The following is a 19,658-nucleotide window of genomic DNA, read 5'->3' as shown; positions in this document are numbered from 1 at the left end:
GGCTGGGGTCAGATGGAGAGTGAGTGTTCAATGAGTGCAGAGTTTGAGCACATAAGAAGCTCTGGAGATGGATGGTGGTGATGGTTGTATGACTCTGTGAATGTACCTAATGTCACAGAACTGTACACTTAAAAATGGTTAAAATGGTAAATTTTATGTTACACATTGTTGTTCAGTTGCTCAGTTGTGTCCGGCTCTTTGCAGCACACCAGGCTTCCCTGTCCTTCATCTCCCAGAGCTTTCACACTCATGTCCATTGAGTTGGTGATGCCACCCAACCATCTCATCCTCTGTATCCCCTTCTTCTGCCCTCAATCTTCCACAGCATCAGGGTCTTTTCAAAAGAGTCAGCTCTTCATATCAGGTGGCCAAAGTGGGGTTTCAACTTCAGCATCGGTCCCTCCATTGAAGATCCAGGACAGATTTCCTTAAGGATTGACTGGCTTGATCTCCTTGTAGTCCAAGGGACTTTCAAGAGTCTTCTCCAGCACCACAATTCAGAAGCATCAATTCTTCTGCGCTCAGCTTTCTTTATAGTCCAACTCTCACATCCGTATATGACTACTGGAAAAACCATGGCTTTGACTATACAGACCTTTGTCGGCAGAGTAACGTCTCTGCTTTTTAGTAAGCCATCTAGGTTGGTCATAGCTTTTCTTTCAAGGAGTAAGCGTCTTTTAATTTCATGGCTCTAGTCACCATCTGCAGTGATTTTGGAGGCCAAGAAAATAAAGTCTTGTCACTGTTTCCATTGTTTTCCCATCTATTTTCTATGAAGTGATGGGACCGGAAGCCATGATCTTTGTTTTTTGAATGTTGAACTTTAAGCCAACTTTTTGACTCTTCTCTTTCACTTTCATCAAGAGGCTCCTTAGTTCCTCTTTGCTTTCTGCCGTAAGGGTGGTGTCATCTGCATATCTGAGGTTATTGATATTTCTCCTGGCAATCTTGATTCCACCTTGTGCTTTATCCAGCCTGGCATTTTCCATGATGTACTCTTCATATCAGTTATGTAAATAAGCAGCCTTGACGTACTCCTTTTCCAATTCGGAGCCAGTCCGTTGTTCCATGTCTGGTTCTACCTGTTGCTTCTTGACCTGCAGGTTGCGCAGGAGGCAGCTACAGTGGTCTGGTATTCACATCTCTTTAATAATTTCCCACAGTTTGTTGTGATCCACCCAGTCAAGGCGTTGGTGTGGTCTGTGAAGCAGAAGTGATACTTTTCTGGGATTCTCTTGCTTTTCCCACGATCCAGTGGATGTTGTGGCACTGTGATCTCCGGTTTCTCTGCCTTTTCAAAAAAAGCAAGTGATGAGCACGGCAGTTCAGATTGGTGGTCACCAGGTTGGCGCTGCAGGTGTGTATGGTTCAGAGGGCTACACAGGTGTCAGTGGTTGTGGTGATGTTCCTTTAAGTTGGGTGGATATCCAAAGGTATTTAATAGACATACCTACACCGTGTACAGACTGACAGCCTTGGAGAGACTGTGGGTTTCTGTCCAGACCACCACAAGAGAATAAATATTGCAGTAAAGCGAGTCACATGAGTTTTTGGCTTCCCAGTACATATGAAAGTTATGGTTATACTATACTGTAGTCTATTAAATGTGCAATAGCATTGTGTCTGAAAAACAGTATACGTATTTTAATTTAAAAACACCTCTTTGCTAAAAAGATGCTAATCATCATCTGAGTCTTCAGCGAGTCAGTATCTTTGCTTCTGGAGGGTCTTGCCTTGATGCTGGCTGCTGAGCGGGGGAGGTTGCCCGAGGAGGTTGGCTGTGGCAGTTTTAAAGTAAGAGGGCTGTGGTTGCCACCTTAATTGCCTCTTCCTTTCTCTGCAGCACGCAGTGCTGTTTGATACCATTTGACCCATAGTAGAACTTATTTCAAAATTGGAGGCCTTGGAGACCTTGCTGCTACCTCCTTAACTAAGTTTATGTAACACTCTGAATCGTTGTTGTCATTTCAGCAGTCTTCACAGCATCTTCACCAGGAATAGATTCCATCTCAAGAAACCATTTTCTCTGCTCATGCCTAAGAGGCAGTGCTTTTCTGTGAAAATTAATCATGAGATTGCATGAATTCAGTCACATACTGAGGCTCCACTTCTCGTTCTCCTGCTGTCTCCACCACATCTGCTGTTACTTCCTCCACTAAAGTCTTGAGCCCCTCAGAGTCATCTGTGAAGGTCAAAACCAACCTCTCCCAGTCTCCTGTTAATATTGGTGTTTTGACCTCTTCCCATGAATCAGGAATGTTCTTAATGGCATTTAGAATGGTGAGTCCTTTGCAGCGGATTTTCAAATAACTTTGCCCAGATCATCAGAGGAATCATTGTCTATGGCAGCCAAAACTTTACAGAGTGTATTTCTTAAATAACAAGGGTTGAAAGTCAAAATAACTCCTTGATCCATGGGCTGCAGAATGGATGTTGTGTTCGCAGGTATGAAAACAACTTGAATCTCTCTGTACATCTCGATTGGAGCTCTTAGGTGACCAGGCACATTGTCAATGAGCAGTAATTTTTTAAAGGAATCCTCCCTGGTGGCTCAGAGGGTAAAGTGTCTACCTGTAATATGGGAAACCCAGGTTCGATCCTGGGTCGGGAAGATCCCCTGGAGAAGGAAATGGCAACCCACTCTAGTATTCTTGCCTGAAGAATCCCATGGACGGAGGAGCCTGGTAGGCTACAGTCCATGGGGTTGCAAAGAGCTGGACATGACTGAGCAACTTCACTTTCACTTTAGTCTGAGCAGTAGGTCTCATCAGTGGGCTTAAAATCTTCAGTAACGCATGTTGTCAGCAGATGTGCTGTCGTCCAGGCTCTGTTCCGTTTACAGAGCACAGGCAGAGCAGATTTAGCATCATTCTTAAGGGCCCTAGGATTTTCAGATGGTCAGTGAGCAGTGCCTTCAACTTAGTCATCACCGGCATTGAGAGAGTCAGCCTGTCCTTTGAAGCCTCAAAGCCAGGCATTGACTTCTCTCTAGTTTGTAAGTCCTAGTTCAGTGTCATAAGGATAGCTCTTCTGTGGTGTCTTGGAATTCCTAGTGCTTTTTGTGTAAGTATACTTTTTGCCACAAAAGCAATATGACACTGTTACCTAAATTACCATGTGGAATTGCTTTTATGTTACAGTGTATCCTTTAGTGTCTTATACGTTTTACTGTACTAATTAATATCATAATAAACCTAATGATCCTTCTTTCAGTTTGTTTGTATTGAAGCTTGTGCCTGGGTGTTTTATGAAAGGACTAGTAAGGGAATGGCTACAATGTTCTATTAAAAGGGCTGAGCATTTGCTCAGCATGAAATGGAATTGAAAAATTGGTATTCTGGTAAAAGAAGCTTTTGTGTATTTTGCATTAGTTTCTTTACTAAAATTATATGTTTCCTAGAACTGTTAGTGCGTTTTAAGCCTTCTCCCCCTACCTTCTCTTTCTATATCAGTTTGTCTTTTAGGCCTTATTTCTGTCTTGTGTTGCGGGTAGAAAGCACAGGTTCAAAAGCTGACAGACCTGAATTAAAGAGCTCTGACAGGCCTTGAACAGAGTGACTGTAGGCTGATTATTGCGTTTTTGGGATGTGAGTTTCTCATTTATAATAAATTTGCCTTTATTTTGAATATTCAGTGATTACATATAAAGCAACTACATAGTAGGAGCTTTGCACATAGTTCCCTTCTCTTCTTTTCAGTCAGATTTTACTAAAGAATTATTAGAACAGAGTTAGAATTAGAAAAGGTCGCTACTGGCCAACCGTTAGTTTATTTTGATGTGATCAAGTGTACTGACAAATGTTTTTCCCCAATTTAGAGTTATATTTAAACATTTTGATGGAAAGTCCCTGCAGTCTTTTTACAATTCAGTTCTTTCATTTACATGTTGGAAATTCACTGTATCTATTTGTTTATTTTATTTGCAATGTGGAGGATTTTGTTTGTTTACAATCCTGAGAATTTCTGCCCATTAATTTAAACCTAGTGAACATCTTGGTGCAGTGAACTAGCAGTGTTGGTGTTGTTATTTTAACCCTAAAATGCTTCCTTTTTGTCAAGTCTCAATACCTTGAGTCTCAGCATTTTCAGTTTTCCTCCTGTATGACTATAGTAAATAAATATGTGTATATATAATAAACCGCAGAAAATATTAACATTAAAAAGCACTTCATTCTAGAGTTTTAACAATGCTTTCCATAAAGCTGTTTTCTTTGACTTGGGACCAAAACGCTTTTTGTCTCTCCTTTTAATGATTTCTTTGGGAGCAAAGGGGGAAATGTTTGACTCTCTAGGGATGCTTGTTTGTAGTTTTTTCATGGTTGAAAATAATTAATACCTGCCTTTATGTTCTGTTCTTTATTAGTACTTCTATCGATCTTCCCCAGACGACTGTGTGTATGCTTGGTGCTGTCTTGATGTCATGCTGAGCAAACCTTATCTTAATGTTACTAAGAGACCCTTTTTGTTGAATGGAAACAATGGCTTGATATTTATTTTAAATGTTCTGTGAATGTAGAAATTTTTCCCAGGCTTTTCTGATGGGTGGAGACATAGTATATAAAGTGGTGTTTACATACCTTCCAAGAGGTCAAGATGTCCATGCAAAATCTTGTTTAAATGTTCATCACCATAGAAACATATCAGTTTACCATTAGAGCTTTTGTAAATATATTGTGATTTTCACTTCATTGATGTTCAGTGCAGAGCATTTAATATGTAATTGACCAGCACCAAAATTTGGTGTGTAGCCTTTACTAGCCTATTTAATCTAATTTAAACTGTTAAATGTTGAGATAATTGTAATTTCCATTACAATTAGTATGAAACCAAAGTAATTAAGTATATAGCTTACTTTTCTTAAAAACAATGTTTCCTTGGCGAAAAGAAAGTAGTTTGTTTTGAAGTTTTATTTTATTTTTTTTACTAATACACTGAGTGCTTATTATACTATGATTTCAATAAAAGGGATGGTGTTTCATTAAGGTAACTGAGATTTATGTTTTTGGGGGCTGGGTTAGACAAGTATTTATAAAAATGTTATGAAGGTCATGAAATCCTAGTACTGTGTGGCATGGTACAACATTCAGAATTGTGTGAGCAAGTGTTACTGTTGATGACGAGTAGTTCTGTGATCTCATATTCTGGAGATGTTTCTTACTTTTTAAGATGAACAGGGAACCTGCTTCCACTCTGACAATGTTTGCCACTTTGTCGATTGCAGGATGTTTCAGTCCGTTATGCTGACATCTGGCACATCTTTTAGCTCAGCTTATGCAAGAATGAAGTTGATAGGGAGCTTCCCCTGGGGGCGTCCTAGCCCCTGATTCTGACTCCTAATGGAAAGATGAGCAGTAGGCCTAGTTTTTCGCTTATATGCCGTCCTGCTGGTGATAAATGGTAGATAAAAGCTCTCACAATGCTTTTCATTTCTTTGTAAACAGAACCACACACAAAAGTTTAAAAACTCCACACTACATGCCACAAAGCCTGTACTCTTCAGGCTTTGCAGTATTTTAGTGTTCTAAAGAAAGGTCATGATAACAGTTTGTGTATTTTTGAGACATGAGCCGGTTGATGCTAAATGAACAAATGAAGTCTGATTATTTATAGTCCCTTCACCCTTTCTCTCTCTATTCTGATTTTGTTGAAGGTGGAAAATCTGCCACATTGCATTTAATGAACAGATTTGTTATGCTTTTCTGTTGGTTTTGCTAAAGCTCATAAATGTGATACTTAATTGATTTCATATTGGGCTGATTTTGTCCCATTTAATCATGAAAAGGGAATCGAATTAACAAAAGGAAAACAATTACCCTCGCCTCACAGTGCATCGGGTCAGTATGACATTTGTTTCTGATGACGTTAGTCATCTTCAGTATTTCATAGACAAGTATAACCGTAATCTGTAATTGCAGTGACTTGCTCTGTGGCAGCCTTTTCTGTAATTCCTGATTTACTCTTTTTAAAAAATTTAGATTAATAACTGAAAATGAGAAAATTTCTTTTTATAAGTTGTTACTTTCAAAAGAAATGGTGATCAATTTGGAGTAGATTTTTGAAGAGTGCATGTGCTTTGACTGCAGAGGTTTATCTGGTTAAATGTTTCTTATTTGGCTGCTTAAGCACGTGAGTGTACATTTCAGACGTTTCTTCTTGATTTTATTCATATATTTATAATAGAAAAAGCATCCTCTTGCAATGATACAGCTTGTTTCTTTCAAGAAAAACTTTCACATATAATATAGTTAATCACAGAGAGATGTGTTCAGAGAATTTTATATCAAGGTTAAATTTAGGAAAATGGCCAGAAAGTACTTGAGAGTACAGAGAGTGCTAAACATGAGATTCTGTCCGAAGCAGGCCGTCCGCAGTCTCTCTGACCTGTGTGGTAACCAGTAGCCACGTGCGGCTGTATAAATCTAAGGTAACTAAGATTCATAAAATTAAAAACCAGCTCTTCAGTCACAAGAGCTGCGTTCTGTTATTCTGGTCCTCAGTGTACACATACAGTGACTAGCTGTGTTATTGGATAGCACGGAATAGCGCGTTTCCTTGATCACAGAAATAGCTTTTGGACAGTGCTGTTCTGTACTAGTTAACCCTAAACAGTTTGTTTGTGTCGCTAATTATTTTGCATACTGTTTAAACAGCAGAAGGAAGAGCAAGGCCCAGCTTCAGGGATGTGCCTGTGCAGGCCCTCAGGTGGAGGGCGGCGCTGGTGAGGCCCGAGCCCTGCTGTTTGTTGTCACAGTAACGCATCTGTGTCCCAGGTTAGCAAGTGGAGGGGTCCTGAGATGGTACACACGCCCATGCGAGATAGGCGGCAGGTCGGGGAAAGACAGGAGTATGGATGTGGGACCAGGATGTAGCTCGGAGGCTGGGGTGTCATCCAGACAGATGCCGTGGCAGTAGAAAGAGGTGGATGAATTTGAGCTGTAATTACACGGAAGAATCGAAAGGACTTGGTGCTGGACTGGACCGGGGTCCAGATGTGTGTGTTTGTGTGAGTGTGTGTGTGTGTGTGTGTTGGGATGGGGTGGGGTGCCGCAGGAAGGAGGTGACACGGATGTTTCCAGAGTGTCTGGCAAAAACAACAAAGTGGATAATGGTGCCATTTATTGAGGCATGTGACACTGAGCTGGAGCGGGTTTAGGGGATAACATGATGAGTTTGATTTTCGGGTTCAGTTGAAAGTTGCTGTGAGGGATCTAAGGTGAGGTGGTGATTAAGATTATGGACCTTGGCCTCTGTGGTGTGATTTGGACTAAAGGTATAAACTTGAGGTTTGTTGGCCATGTGAGGAGGCAGGATCGTCCAGGAAAGAAGGGAACAGTCTGTCTGGGCGACCACCTTCACAAGAATGGGCTGGGGAGCCACAGGGGCTGGTACGCAGGGATTGACAAGCCCCTCAATAAATCTGCACACGTTAGTGTTTGAGAAGCCCTGATACAGCTTGTGAAAGGCTGAACACTGAAGATTGCGCCATCAGAGAAAAGGGATCTGAGATACTTTCCTTTACAGAATGAAAGACATAGGAATGGAGACAGCGACGTAGGACAAGGGGAAGGGGGCTGAGGGGTCTCACTAAGGGAGAGGTAAGGTCAGCTGTCATGGGAGGACGCAGGGTGTGAGGTTAGGACCAAGGCCAGGAAGACATTTACGTGTGTCTGAGGGAAGTATTAGCTGCGGATCAGCATGAGGATTGCCGGGTGACACTGGAGTCCCACTGTGAAGGGCAGTATCAAAGATTTCTCTTGATTCTATAAATTGCTTGAGCAATGCTGTAGCTTCCAGGTGAAATTAAACTGGTCTGGTGGAAGTTAAAGGGGCCAGGAATACTAGAACATTACTGATGCTGAATTATCACTAAAATGTGCTAGTTCACTATGGGGTTTAGACCAGTGAAAGCAAGACTGGTTGGAGGGCTTGGGAGGCTCAGAGGAGGGGGGAGCATGAGGAGGAAGGCCCAGGGCCAGGTTAGAGGGTGGAGAGATCGCGGGAGACGAGGAGGTCCTGGACTGAGGGGGCAGCTGCCCCAGGTGAGGTCTTGGAGGGGGGCCCGAGAGATGAGGGGTCCGGTTAGGTGCGTGGGCACCCACGGAATGGAGACAGGGTTCCGTGTGAGCTCCTCAGGTCCTCCTGTAGCCGGGGAAGCTCTGGTACACTGGGTGCTCACATGGCAAGGAAGTCAGTCTGGTTTCTTCTAGTTGTACATGGTAGACGGGAAAAGAGGAATGTGCTGGCAGTGAACGGTGGTCTCCGTTTAATTGAGAAGCATGAGTGATAGGTGGATTCCCAAGTCTTGGAGATTCCAGACGCAGAGGCAACAGTTTGAGTCATGACACCCGACTTTGCGCTCAGCACGCCGCACACGTTCACTCATGTGGTCCTGATAACCACCCATGAGGTAGGGATGTCTCTAGTAAACTCATTCTACAAGGGAGGAAGCTGAGCACGGCGGGGTGTAGGCGCTTGGCCGAGGTCACGCAGTGGGTCAGGGATGGAAACAGGACTTGAGCCCGGTGGTCTGCTACTCTGGCTGGGGCTCTTAACAGGCCTGTCTGCTGTCTGTCTCATAAACCAAACTTGGATATTTTTAAAAAGTTATTCTTTCGGGTTCCAGACTCTTGGACATTTACTATTTTAAGAAAATATTGAAAATTAAAGACAACATTAGTCTGTTCTCCTGTATCTTAAGTCATCCACATCCACTCTAAAACTTTTGGAAAAATATGGCAGGGCACCAAGCGTACAGAAAAGCAGTTCCCTGTAGCCGTGGTACGTGCAGGACGGTTCCTGTCAGCTGGCCTTGCAGGGCTTGCTCTTACATGCTCACGAGAAGACCCCTTCCTGCTCCACTCAGGGGAGAGGGAGCTGTACCAGGCCAGGGGTCAGCCCCCACGTATGCCAGCCGTCGGGGCGGGGCGGGGCGGGGCGGGGCGGGGCGGGGGGCCCTTACTTCTGCCTGTCTGAGGCCTGGGTGAGAGGGTTCATGGCTCGATCCTGGCCCTGAACCCAACCGTGTGGGCCCTTGTCTGTTCTTCCCAGAAAGCTGCCCAAAGCTGTCTGAAACTGCCGGGATCTGAGACATTACGGTACTTGCAAGGTGACAGGTTAGTTGGCCAGCTTCACAGACACTGGCTGTAGACACAGACTCCTGGTCCGACGCGCTGGGGACTTCATTCCTCAGCCTGCAAGTGCAGCAGCCCGCTGTTCCTGCCAGTTCCCCAGGCCCCGGGCCCACAGGGGCGACGCGGCCCAGTGGAAGCTGTCCCTGCAGTGGGCTCGTGTCACAGCTGCGGAGCCCCGCACCGAGGGGACCCTGCAGCAAACCTGCCTGGCTTCTGCTCTGTGGGGGGACCTCCTCTTTGACGCTATAAAGGAGGCAGACCTGCCTCTGCTGCAGAGACAGTGTCTCTGTCTTCCCACGCCGATCGCTGTGCAGATATCCTTGAAAAGACGGTCCAGAATGAGAACTGCCCACCTCTGCTGGTGAGATGCTCAGATGTGGGAGAGAACCACGCAGAGGAACAGATTTGATGAAAAACAGATTGAATTGCTAAGAAACAGTTCTTACCACGGGCTTCCCTGGTGGCTCAGTTGGTAGAAGAATCCACCTGCCAGATGCAGGAGATTCAAGAGACTCTGGTTTGATCCCTGAGTCGGGAAGATCTCTTAGAGAAGGAAATGGCAACCCACTCCAGTATTCTTGGCTGGGAAATCCCATGGACAGAGGAGCCTGGTGAGCTACAGTCCATGGGGTCGCAAGAGTTAGACACGACCTAGCGACTTGGCAACTAAATCACCACCAGTTCTTACCAAAATGTCAGAGGAGGTATGTAAGTCTTACTGGTGACTGGTTCCCCAAATTTATTATCATTATAGCACTCACTGTAACTTAATGTTACATTATTGTAATTGCTGGGTGTAATAATTGTAACATATTATTGTAGTAAAATGCCCTGTTTTTGGACATCAAGTCTCCTGGTTGTGAGTAACACTGCTCTTTAGCTCATGTGTGATGACGCTTCAGACATGTGTTACGTGTTTTGTGAGCCCAGGTGTTCCTGTGGGCTAGTTGGAGGCTGGCAGGGTTTGGGCTGCAGTCAGAGGCAGGAAGAGATGAAGCTGAGATTGTAATACATACACTCCAGAGCCTACTCTTTTAATCTGTTTTATTTATAGACTTTCCAGATCATATTTAAGGTGTAATTAAAAGATTCTTGCTTAGAAAGAGGAGGAGGGGGAAAAAGAAATCACTGCTAAAAGGTCGTGGTCATGTTTTGGTATCCTAAATGGTTTGAAAGTTGTGAAGTGTAGGTTCAGAGTTCTTCAGAAAAGTAGAAGTGTGTTTTTTAGTGGTTTGTTTTGTGACTGTTCTTGTTTCCTCCCACTTGAGCCGTAGCTACTGTGAGAGCTAACGTGTTAAGTCGGATGCAGGTGGTCATCGCTCTGGTTCACCAGCCTCCCTTGCTTTGAGCACGTAAGGGGCACTGACTCTTAACTTTGAAGAAGTGAAGTGAAAGTCACTCAGTCATGTCCGATTCTTTGCAACCCCGTGGATATACAGTCCATGGAATTCTCCAGGCCAGAATACTGGAGTGGATAGCCTTTCCCTTCTCCAGAGAATCTTCCCAACCCGGAGATTGAACCCAGGTCTCCCACATTGCAGGCGGGTCCTTTACCAGATACATTTTCACCTACAAGGGGCCACCCTGTGGTAAGGGAAGTCTGAGTCATCACTTCAGGCTGGGAACGCTTGGCCGTGGCTTTAGGACATTTCCTTTCTTACTGAATTTGAGGAGCTGTGATTTAATTGCAACCTGTTTCTGTAAATCAGAAATTAGAAAGTAACATTTAGAGCAAAATGGAAATAAGTCCATATTTTAGATTTTATATATAGGTCATATCTTGACTTTTTAATATGGAAGGACATATTACGTGATTTGAGAAACATGGATATACTTATAATTTTGTTATGTTACAGTATAAAAATACAATATGAATATTTACATCTAAGTATAGATTCAGTCATTTGATAACTTTCTAAGAACATGAGAAAGTTTTTCTTTTTTGCCTAGTCCCTTAGGTTTCAAATTTAAGTTGGCCTCTTGTTTGGCCCTGAGGTCAGAATTTGTTTTATATATTTAAAATTGTACACAATGATTTTTTATTGTATTCCATCCTGGTGGACTTAGTGAAAAATTCAATCTAATGTGGACAAAGGAGTGATGTTTAATTGATATAAATATTGATACCGTCTGTCCGCATGGTTTCTGAGGCTGGGCCACTGTGAAGAGGCCTTCATCCGGCCGCTAGAGGGCGCCGGAGGCTGTGGGGAGCCGGCGGAATTCCTGCCTTCTCCAGTAGATGGCGCTTTGTGCTCTCACCAAGTTGGGTGTTCACAGAACTGCTTGGCAGCATGCCTTAATTAGCCTTGTAATCCCTTGATTAGAATCACAAATTAAAAAAAAAAAAGAATCACAAATAAAAATTCGTTAATCTACTCTGGTGGTGGAAAGTGCTAGGAAAGTCATTAATTGTTTAAAATGGCTCTGCAAAATGTTTTTTTAAAGAATTTTTTGGGTACTTTCTTCAAAGCTTAATGGTGTTTTACATAATTTTCAAAAGAAAAGTCAGTCTGAACATTACAAACAGTAAGCAGTTAGTGTTTTTTGTCTTGCTGAGAAATATAAATTTCCTCCCCTTCCAAAGAATTTTTGTTTTCACATCGACAGAAGCCCAGGTGTTCAATGTGTTAAAATTAAAAAATTAAATCTTTGTTGTATTTTTCAGGGAATCCGAGCCCGAATTTTAGAAACTCTGGTCATGCTCATCCTCCTGGCCTTGCTTATTCTGGGGATCGTGTGGGTAGCCTCAGCGCTCATTGACAATGACGCTGCCAGCATGGAATCTTTATATGGTGCGGATTGACTTGTGTAAACCAGTTTCTCTAAGGGAGACTACGGTTTGGAATATAATTACACGTTCACGTTTTAAAACATTTTAATAATTCTTTGTATATTATTATGTAATAATCCTTGTATAGTTAATCCATATTGTTAATTTACAGAATTAAAAAGTCTTTTGACATGTTTAAGGAAAGAAATGAATGTTTATGTGTTTCTTGTATATAGAACGAGCAAGCAGCTTTTCAGACCTTTTTTTCCCCCCTTTGGTTAATTGGTTTCTGTTCTTAAAATTCCATGGAGGCTTATTTTCTCCCTCTAAACATGTTTTGCAAAAGAGTTATTTCCTGTTCTTCTGTTTTAGATCTTTTTATTGTACAATTTAGAAATTACATGGTTTAGTAGACTGAAGTAGGCAATTATGATGTTTACTATCTATAGTCAGTCTGTGTCTTAATGCACAGTATTTTGGATGTACTAAAATATTTACATTTTTTAACAGATCTCTGGGAGTTCTACCTACCTTATTTATATTCCTGTATATCGTTGATGGGATGCTTGTTACTTCTCTGTAAGTATTTTTCTGACATAATACTGATGTTAAAGCAGAGTTGTTCTGTGTTCTAGAAAATTACGGGCAAGTTTCCTGATGAGGTTCTTTAACAGCTTGGAGATTTTGTTTTTAAAGTTGGCTCTTAACTTTTTTTTGTATGTTCAAGATAAATTTTGATACACTGAAACCTTGAACCAATAAGATACCTTTGGTTTTCTCTAAAGAAAGCCAGTTGCACGGAGCTGGAGAGAGAAAGGGAGGGGACACAGAGTCAGACACGCTCCCCAGCTCTCCCTGCTGCCCCACCCCAGCCACGGCACTGCCTCCTGTCTTTGAGTGGTAACTGGCAAATTCTGTTTGATGAATTCGTGGTCTTTTTTTCTTCACAATATGTTTTGTTTTCCTTGAAGCATCACGTCGTATCTCGGCAGCACTGTGAGCAGATGAGTGTGGGTAAAACGACGTCAGTGTATTGTCGTCATTTGCGGGTGGTTAGCATTGGCACTTGAAATGCAGCCTGTTTTCTGGCTGGTTTTCTTTGACTTCTTTGAAGTGAGAGCCCTTGTTGTGATTCAGCTGCTGGAGTCTGGCATCTCCTGCCCCTCCTTGGTCTTCACAAGTCTCCCTTAAGTGCAAGAATGCCCACCCTCCGCGTGCGAGCCCCAAGAGCGTCTCTAGTGGTGATATGAGGAGCCCTGTGACGGAACACCGGGGAAACCTAGGCTCGCACGGAGCGTCTTCTCACGGCAGCAGCCCTTGAGTCTGGCGTATCTCGGGCCCGCGGTCTCTCCTAACTCTGAAGGAAGCTCTCTCTGTTCCGCAGTGTGCACTCCAGTCGGCCTCTCCCGCATGTTCACTGTCATGGGGCAGCTGTTGGTGAAGCCAACAGTGAGTATGTCGTCGTGAAGCGTCTTGCCTGTTAAATAAATACTTACACATTTGAACATCTCTCAGGTTCTAAACTAGTGTTCACAAACAGAATATTTTTATATATGGATGCCCCAAATTGCTACTGTTTTGTTTTCAATTTTTTCATCTTTGGAAACCAAATTTGTTTTTGCTCTTAAAATGCAACGTAGAGGCACACAGGTGAAAATGCTTCTAACAGATTTGAAGACAAAATGTACAGATATTTAGAGGTATTTTAAGTGTCCATTATCTTATATTTCATGGGGTCGCAAAGAGTCAGACACGACTGAGCGACTGAACTGAACTGATCTTATATCAAATAGTAATAACTTTTATGTTTCAAAGTTTACTATATATATTCTTAAAATTACAAAGCAGTTATTTCCTGAAAATTTGCCTGCATATTATATCTTGATTAATTGAATTACACCTTCCCCTTTAATCGCAGAAATACTGTATATTCATTTTAAAATAATTTTCAGTTGATAGTAGTTTTGATGATTTGTTCCTAAGTTGCTTTGGCTTCTGGGCTTCCCCAGTGGCTCAGTGGTAAAGAATCTGCCTGCATTGCAGGAGACACAGGAGATGCAAGTTTGATCCCTGGGTTGGGAAGGCCCCCTGGAGGAGGGAATGGCAACCCACTCCAGTATTTTTGTCAGTAAAATCCCATGGACAGAGGAGCCTGGTGAGCTATAGTCCATGGGGTCACAAAGAGTTGGATATGACTGAAGCGACTGGAGACACACACTCATACTTTGGCTTCTAGCTATTTTGTCAAGTATTTAACAATATGAAAATAATTCTTACCTGTATCTAGAGAGTTTGTCACTTCCGTTATTTTCATTGCCTGCATATTCCGGTCTGAACTGTGCACATGTAAGAAGGCCTTCACACCTGTCCGCCCTAAGTTTTCCTGGAGCCGCCCCTCCCGCCGTGGCCTCCCGGGTGTCTGTGACTCCGGTCAGCCTCCCAGCTGGCGTGCTGTGCCGAGCATGCTGGGTTCTCCCCCTTTCCCAGGCCCGGCGAGGGCCTTTCCCTCGCCACTGCCTCCTGCCTGCTCCGGCCCCCTGGCAGCACCCTGGAGCCCCGGCTCTGACACCAGCTCCGAGCCCTGCCTCCCTCCTCCCAGCCACGACAGTGAAGCTTCTCGCGTCACATTTCCATATTCCCCTTGGTCTGTATTTCACTAGTTGTACTTATTAAATTTTCATGGTTATATGTTTTCTTCCCTGTCAGGGTGATTCATCAAGGGAAAGAAGCAGAGAATATCATAGTAGACATTCTTTTAGGAAATGTTTGCTTAATTTTGAAAGTTTTTTTTTAATGGCAATCTTCATATTTTTTAAAACAATGGATTTTTTTTTACCTGTTATGTAAATGTGTACACACTCAAATATAATACATATGCTATTAAATCTTGAAATTTGCTTTCCTCTTAAAGAGGTTTTGTGACATGGTATTCATTTAGTTTCTTCCTAATTCTCTGGATGTTTTGTTTTGTTTTTTTGATCTCTCTCTCCATTTCTACTTTCTGCCCCCTAAAATAGGCAAATGTTTCAAGTTCTATCCTTGGGTTAATGGTGCTCTGCTCTGGTTTCCTGAGCATTCTGCCACTTCCACCTCACTTCTAAATGTCTATTTCTAGTGAGAAAAAGATAATGAATATAAACTACAGTATATTTTAAATGCTATAATTGATTACCCCATGAAGTTGAAAACCCAACAGATAAAGAATCAAACTACTTATTTATCTCCCCTCCCCAAGCTTATTTTCTCCCAAACTTGTCAGTCATTAATAACATCTTCAGACTTTTCTTATTCCTAACATCTCATAATAATGGTTATTTATTTAGTAATTAAGTATTTGCTGTATGTGTGCACTGAGTACTTCCTTTAATATCATTTTTCATAACTTCATTTAATCCTGATGATAAGCCCATAAGTTTGGTCATGGTGTTCTTATTTTATGCTTGAATTATCTGCAGTTAGGGAGATCAGTTAGCTTGTACAAGATCACAGATCTGAGAGGATGGGGCAGGGCTTGAACCCAGAGGCTCGTCTCCGAGCCGGGACTCTGGGCCGCCGCTTGTTCTACATTAAGAACGAGAGTTTGAGCCCTTCTGTTGCTGAGTGTACTTTGTACCTCCCCAGCTGGGTATTCTGCTTGTCATTTGCTCTGATTGGAATGCCTTTTCTCCTTTTGGTAAATGAAGCTACCAGGTACTATGATACTACCATCAAAAACATTTGTGAAGACTTTTTTCTTCCCAGATAGAAGCTGGGAATCTTTCTTCCTCCGAACTTCTGTAACATTTTATTTTAGCTTCATTTATGCCTTTGATTTCAATTCTATAATTTTTTTTTCATGTCTGTCCTGAACATAGAATATAAGCTGTTTGAGGTCAAGGACTAAGTCCGATCCATATTTAGGTCCCCATCAGCCCAGACTGGCTAAGAGCACAGGCTTTGAAGGCAGATAACTTTCCTTTGCCAGACCTTAGTTTGGTGGCGTGTCACAGGGTGGGGTGAAAAGAGTCTGTTTTTCACAGGGTTGCTGTGGAATGATGGGATGAAGCATGCCAGCCCTCACGCAGACATCTGTGCTTCTGTGGGCTTCATCTGTGTCACTCACTCACACCAGCACGTCCCCGTGGTGGCGAGCCATCAGTGGGCAGCTGCACAGCTGGAAGAAATCCTTCGGTGTTCTTGTTCTTGTTCTTTAGTTGCTCAGTCATTTCTGATTCATTTGTGACTCCATGGATTGTAGCCCACCAGGCTCCTCTGTCCACAGGATTTTCCCGCTAAGATTACCGGAGTTGGTTGCCATTTCCTTCTCCAAGGGATCTTCCCAGCCCAGATTGAACCCAGGTCTTCTGTTTGGCAAGCAGATTCTTTTTGGGTGAGCCACCAGGGAGGGCCCCTCTGTATGTGTTAGACCTTGAGAAAAGTAGAAGGTGTCTGTTGTGGTCCAAACAGTAGAAAGTGGTGAGAACCTTGATGGAAAAGGAACTTTGTTTCGCGGCCCACAGAGGTGTGGCCCATGCTCTCCTCACAGCGGGAAATCTGCCTTGGATGACTCAGCCCTGTTTAAGGGCTCCCCCTGGGGCTTCCATGGACCCTTCTTCCTCCAGAGACTGGAGTGTTGGGGTCTCGGCTGCTGCGGGAGGGCCACCCCTTTCTTCCCATTCCTCCTGGGCTCACAAGATGGCCATCTCTTATAATTACTTGTTTCTTACTATATATTCTTATTTAATTATTTTATTTTGTTTTCAGCTCTAGGCCATAAATTTGTTCAAATACTGGGAATTATTGGATTGCTTTGATACTTGATAGGGATTGCATGATTGAAACTCCTTTTTCTGAAAATGCCTCATCAGGGTTCTGAAAGGATATATGTATTAATATGTAGGATTTCCATCATTTTGTTTTGTCCAACAACTCACAGTTTATTGTTTTGCTGAGAAATAAGTAGTTTGGGGTTGAAGGACACAACATTAATAACAGTTCTGGGCTTCTTTCGGAGTTTTCCCAGAGCTAGGAAGATACTTAAGATTGGCTCAAGGAGGCCAGCCGTGATGAGTTCAGTTCAGTCGTGTCCGACTCCTTGCGACCCCATGGACTGCAGGACGCCAGGCCTCCCTGTCCATCACCCAGAGTTTACCCAAACTCATGTCCATCGAGTCCGTGATGCCATCCAACCATCTCATCCTCTGTCATCCCCTTCTCCTCCTGCCTCCAATCTTTCCCAGCATCAGGGTCTTTTCTAAGGAGTCAGTTGTTTTCATCAGGTGGCCAAAGTGATAATAAATTTCCCACCTGTGATAATAAAGCTTTTAGGTTTTATCAGTAATGAAGACAGTGCAGAGACTATCCCATATAAATTGGCTGTTGATTAGTGGGTTTTTCTGGTGGTTGATTTTACTAATGTTGTATGCTCTGGTAGTGAATGTGTGTGTTCAGCACTCGGTAGGGTTCGGTCTGTGGGGTGATTTTCATAATCCCAGTGTTTGATATTTGTGGACATCTTTTAGTATATAAAGATGATGTAAATGGAAAGTATGAATGGTAGTGATTTCATTTATGGATTTCTTGTTCTACACATCATGCAGGTTAATGTATTAATAGATGAGAAACCATTATTGGACTGGGTGATCTGCTCCTTCCAGCTCCAGAGAACTGGCTTGGGCACGAAGAGGTTACTGCATTCAGCTTTTTGGATGTTTAGAATGCTTGCATTTGTGTGCCTTTGAGAGAGTTGCAGAGTTCTTTCATTCTTTAAACTGAAACAACCCCAATTTAGATGTATGTAGATTTTGTGAGAATCAGCTTTCAGTTCGCTTAGTTCTGTACTAAGACTTTTTACTTGATTTGCAAATAGAATAGTTCGAGCATTTTTATTTTAGATTCCTATTAATTTGAATGGTTGTCTAAATTATAGGCCAAGTAGCCTAAATATTCTCATAAACACTGCTTTTGTAATGTATTATTCAATAGTGTGGTCTTTATATTTAGATTCTTGAAGACCTGGATGAGCAAATTTATATCATTACCCTAGAGGAAGAAGCACTCCAGAGACGACTCAGTGGTATGTATTTGTTATATTTATTGCGTAGTTAGACCAGAATACACACAGTTAATTCTAAAAAGACGGATAATTGAGGGAAGAAAGACAAGCCCCTCAGGCCCTTGTGCTGGTGCCCAAGGCTGAGACGCAGAGGAGCACGTGCACTTCCCAGGTGAGGCCCGTGTGCTGAGGAGCAGCGGCACTGGGCCAGGCCCCCCCTCACTGAAAGTCGCTGTGGTCTGGCAGGGTCTGTTCAGCGCCCGGACACTGGCCACTAGGCGTGTCTGTCCTCCACCAGATCCTCACGCACGACGCGTGTCAGGACTTAACAGTTACTGGCGTGTTGCAGGTTTGTCTTAGCGGCCGTAACATCCCTTCCTTGTGTCTCTCCTGTTGAAATCTCTAATGTGTGGTGGAAAGCAGTGTTTCTTCTATAAGAAGGGGCCAAATTATATTGTTGTACTCAGGAACTCTGTCCTCATTTGGGGATACTGTTCATTACCAACTGATAACCACGTAAGCCTGTCAAAGACTTGAAAATTTAAATTTTCATTACTGATCATTTTTGGCTTCAAATGATGAACCAGTAAAGAAAAGAGTAATGACAGTTTAACAGAGAAATGACATAGTAAAATTTTTTATTTTACTCAAATGATTTTCACCCTGCAGTCTTTTCTCCTACGCAGTTTTCTTCTGAATGTTGAAAACCTACCACCGAGATCAGATTATTAATAGCTAACTATATTTTACAATCATAATTCAAGAGTAGGTATAAAATGGAAGGTTACTTTAACTACACAATATTGAGAAATGGGAAGAAAGATACCTACTTTCTTCAGTTACAGATAGTGAATTTAAATCATCAACCCCAAAATGTTGACATTAGACATTATTCCTAGATCAAAGAATTTCGGATTGTATCTATTCTAGAGAATTCTTATCGGTAATAATTATATACTTTGATACTGATAGCTTTTAGACTGAAACTACATGTATCTTTTATTCTTCTAACTTTATTAAAGCTATTTTAACATTTAAACCTATTTAACTTATGGATTATAACTTTAATCCATACTTTCAGCTTTCTAATATTTCATTAAAGTAGTTAATATTGTAATGAACTTGTCTTATTTAGGTAATCACGCCATTGTATACTAAATCTGCCTGGATCATTCAGAATATCCATGTCTAGCTGCCCCGTGCGGTGTGGGGTTATGTCTCAGCTTATATACATACCACTTCTGTCTTACAGATCAGGAGGCTCAGATCTAGGAAGGGTAATATACAGAGCTCTGTGAATTAAAGAATTTGAAATAAGGCTAATCAAAAGAAACCCCAAAATGTAGGCTTTTCTCACTTTGTCCTTCAACAGTGGAGGAAAAAAGTCTCTCCAGAATTTGTCTAGATCCTTAGCTCCTCAGATAAAAAGTGGCTCCGTTATAGCTAAAGAAATGGAAGAGGAAACACTTGCCAGGAGTTTGAGGTAGTATACAATGAGGCAAAGCCAAAATATACAAAACATCGCAGCTAACACAGTAATGGTATAGCTTGCAGGGGATTAAGAATAATATGATCTGCGACTTCCTGGCAGTCCTTTGCCTTCCAATGCGGGGGATGCAGGTTCGATCCCTGGTTGGGGAACTAAGATTGCAGGTGCCTTGCAGGCAAAAACCCAAAAGGTAAAACAAGCAACATTGTAACAAATTCATTAAAGACTTCAAAA

At 42.4% G+C, this 19,658-nt stretch overlaps 1 protein-coding gene across 2 annotated transcripts in view; it reads left to right on the top strand.

Moving 5' to 3' along the window:
* LMBR1 (limb development membrane protein 1) overlaps window positions 1-19,658 on the top strand; it is a 133,338-nt gene that overhangs the window by 62,886 nt on the left and 50,794 nt on the right. For both annotated transcript variants that reach the window (XM_055591375.1, XM_055591374.1), the window contains exons 6-9: window positions 11,797-11,923; window positions 12,412-12,480; window positions 13,286-13,350; window positions 17,884-17,956. In XM_055591375.1, the coding sequence (XP_055447350.1) occupies window positions 11,797-11,923; window positions 12,412-12,480; window positions 13,286-13,350; window positions 17,884-17,956 (334 nt within the window). The remainder of the gene's footprint in view (window positions 1-11,796; window positions 11,924-12,411; window positions 12,481-13,285; window positions 13,351-17,883; window positions 17,957-19,658) is intronic.

This window comes from Bubalus kerabau, chromosome 8 (assembly GCF_029407905.1).
Source record: "Bubalus kerabau isolate K-KA32 ecotype Philippines breed swamp buffalo chromosome 8, PCC_UOA_SB_1v2, whole genome shotgun sequence".
Taxonomy (NCBI): Eukaryota; Metazoa; Chordata; class Mammalia; order Artiodactyla; family Bovidae; genus Bubalus; species Bubalus kerabau.
The sequence above is the reverse complement of the archived record's forward strand: the minus strand, read 5'-3'. Positions and strand labels throughout refer to the sequence as shown.